The 3,162-nt window shown below is 61.5% G+C and overlaps 1 protein-coding gene across 1 annotated transcript; it reads right to left on the bottom strand.

The window, feature by feature from the left end:
* Positions 1-456: 456 nt before the first annotated feature.
* RXFP3 (relaxin family peptide receptor 3) lies at positions 457-1,894 on the bottom strand. The gene has a single exon (XM_084505228.1). It carries the CDS (start codon positions 1,799-1,801, stop codon positions 461-463), a length of 1,341 nt encoding a protein of 446 aa, XP_084361354.1. The 5' UTR covers positions 1,802-1,894; the 3' UTR covers positions 457-460.
* Positions 1,895-3,162: the final 1,268 nt, after the last annotated feature.

Here is a 3,162-nt window from a genome sequence, read left to right as displayed (position 1 = left end):
CACCCCTCTGCCACAGAAGCACAGAGGGGCAGGAGAGATGCTGGCCCCTTGCTGGCTGCACTGCTGGGCTGTGGGAGCACAGCCGGGGCTCCCCAGCCTTGCTTCACCCCAGCCAGCCCCGCACACCCAGTATCCTGCTGTGTGTGCCCCCAGCTGTGGCTCCAACAGGAGCTAGGACAGGTGCAAGCACTAAAAAGCATCTCCTAGAGACACTCTGATCCCCAGTGCACCACAGGCACCTTCTCCTACTCCTGTTCTCCAAGCTGGGGGGGGGGGGGAGGAGTGGAACACACTTGGCAAGACCATTTCCACCAACAAGCCTCCAAGAGCAGACAACCCCAGAAGGGTTTCTCCACCCATCCCTCCTCCCCTCGTTCCTACCAGGCATTCATTGTCCCAGGGCCACATCCTGCACAGATCCCCAGGCCCCATCCCACCCCCGGACCCCTCCCCAGCCATCTCAGCAGCGTTGCTCTGTGGAGGCAGCAGGCAGCACGTCACAGCGGCTGCTGTACACCACCACCCCGGGCGGGTAATAAGCCAGCTCCGGCTGCACCGCTGCAGCCGCAGAGGAAGCTGTGATGGGGTGTACGGGCACCAAGGTGTGCAGGGCCTGCTCCTCCTGCTCGGGCTTGGTGGTGTCGGTGAAAGGGCGCATGGTGGTGAGAGAAGGCGAGGTGATCCTCCAGAGGAGGCTCTTGAGTGCCTTGCGAAACTCCCTGCGCATGAGGCAGTAGAGGATGGGGTTGAGGCAGCTGTTGGAGTGCGCCAGGCACACGCTGATGGGGAAGAGGTACACCTGGGAGAGAAAGTACTCAGCACTGAAGCGCACCACGTTGAGCTTGATGAGGATGCCCCACGTTGTCAGTGCTTGGTTGGGGAGCCAGCACAAGAAGAAAGAGAGCACCACAATGGACACCGACTTAGTCACTTTGGAGCGGCGCTTGGTGCTGGGGCCACTGCAGGTGCTGCCAACGTGCTTGTCGCTGATGAAGCGCACCAGGAGCAAGTAGCAGAGGCTGATGATGGCCAGCGGCAGCACAAAGCCCAGCAGCACCTTCTGGATTTGGTACAGACCCAGCCAGAACTGGGCATTGCTGCCTCGACCCTCGGGGAACTTGACAAGGCAGAGCACATCATCGAAGACGGTGGCAGTGGTGGAAAAAATGGCTTGGGGCAGAGAAGCCAGGATGGCCGACAACCAAATGAGCGCGCAAAGCCACTTGGCAGAGCAGCAGCCACCCAGCGGGTCACCTCGCCGCTGGTTCTTCAAGGCTGAAGCCACGGAGCGGTACCGAGCCACACTCATGGCAGTGAGGAAGAAGACGCTGGCATACATGTTCATGGCCGTCACGTAGGAGACGATCTTACACATTGCCTTGCCGAAGAGCCAGTTGAAGTCCAGCGCGTTCTCCACGGCCCAGAAGGGTAAGGTCAGCACAAACTGGAAGTCAGTCACCGCCAGGCTGGTCACGAAGAGGTTGATGGAGGACTTCCTCCAGCCTTGCTTGCTCTTCATCAGGTAGAGCACCAGCAGGTTGCCCACCAGCCCCAGGGCGCACACCACCGAGTACACCAGGGAGATGACGATCCGCAGCACGTCGGAGCTGTCCCCCTGCATCCCATCGGCTCTCTCCAGGTTGATGTTCTTGAGGAGCTGCAGGAAAGCCGACGCGTTGCTCCTGTTGCCCATCGGGGCTCCCTCCAACCAGCCCAGCGCCGCGTCCCAGGGCTCCCCATCCGCTCCCTCCTTCATGCCGGCGGCTGCCGAGCAGGGGCCGCGCTCACAGGGCTCTCCCATCCCATGCTAGGGGAGGGACGGAGGGGAGAAAAGAGGGAAGAGAAGGCAGAGGGACGGCTCCGCGGCAGCGCTCCTCGTCCCCGGGAGCAGCACGGAGCGGACAGCAGGGGCTGTGCAGGGCGGGCCGGGGGCGGCCGCCGCTGTTATATCCGCCCCGCGGGGCCGGGGCATGCGCAGCGGCGGCGCCGGAGCTCTCCCGGGTGCTGAGAGCGGCTCCCACTCCCCCCCCCCAAAAAAAAAAAAAACACAAAAAACCCAACCCCTCGTCCCCCGTCTCCTCCCGCCCCGGCTTTACGCGTCCTGCTTGGAGTCCTCGCCTGGGAAAAGCGGGCGGGATGGGAGAGGGATGCGCGCCCCCGAGACGGGAGGATGCTCACCAACACCCTCCTACACGCCCCCCCCCCCCCCCCAAAAAAAAAAAAAGTCTGCACGGTGTTTCAGGTCGTGAAGAAGCCCCCCGGTCCCCTCTCTTTCGCAGACGTCCCGCGGCGCCCTCCTCCGTCCCCAAAAGATCCGCCTGCGGGATGGCGACGGGCAAACCGCGGAGCCCCAAAATATCCGGAGCTGGGCGTCCTGCCGATCCCCTTTCCACCCCCGGGGGTGTCTGTCCTCGTCTTGCAGGTGCACGGGGCCGTGCGGCTGCCCCCAGCCCCGGGGAGGGCAGCGAAGGGTCCCGGAGCGGCTCCGGCCGCCGCCCGCCCGCAGGGGGCTCCGCAGCGCCGGCAGCCGCCGGGAGCCGCCCGTGCCTCGCCCCCCAGGCGCGATCCCTGCGAGACCCCCGAGGAAAAGGAGGCAGGAGGTGGAGAGAGGAACCGGGGCTTTCCTATCCTCCGCTCCGGTTTTAGATAGACCGAAGTGAGGGCAGGTTTCGAGGGAGAAATGGATCCTGGGAGGGGATTAGGGGAAGGTTTAACAGGTGGCTTGTTTCTCCGTAGCCTCCAAGATGATTTGTTTGATGGAAGTTCCTGCACGGACACGGCTTTGTGCCATTTGTTGCCAGTGCCCCACTCGTCCCTCTGCTTTCCAGATGCGGTGACCCTGTGGAAGTACCAGCCAGCAGCAGTGCTAATGGGGAATGGGAGTAATCAGGAAGTTTTATGCATCATTTGTATGGCACATAACAAAGGAATAACTTCCTGAAGCCAGCAATGTAATGCCCCGGGAAGGCTTAGCATTCAGATGATTTGCTCTGCTAAATACATTGGTACCAGAATGAAACAAAATTTTGAAATAAAGTGCTTTCAAAAGGCTGGACACAGAGGGCCTTGCAAGACAGAGCTCTGACAGTTCCTCCCCACTTTCCTCCAAGTTATGGATTTCTTTCTAGTCTTGCATACCTCTTAATTACTGACCAGGGTTGC

Source organism: Aythya ferina, assembly GCF_964211825.1.
Source record: "Aythya ferina genome assembly, chromosome: Z".
Classification (NCBI taxonomy): domain Eukaryota; kingdom Metazoa; phylum Chordata; class Aves; order Anseriformes; family Anatidae; genus Aythya; species Aythya ferina.
This window is presented reverse-complemented; position numbering and strand designations above follow the sequence as displayed.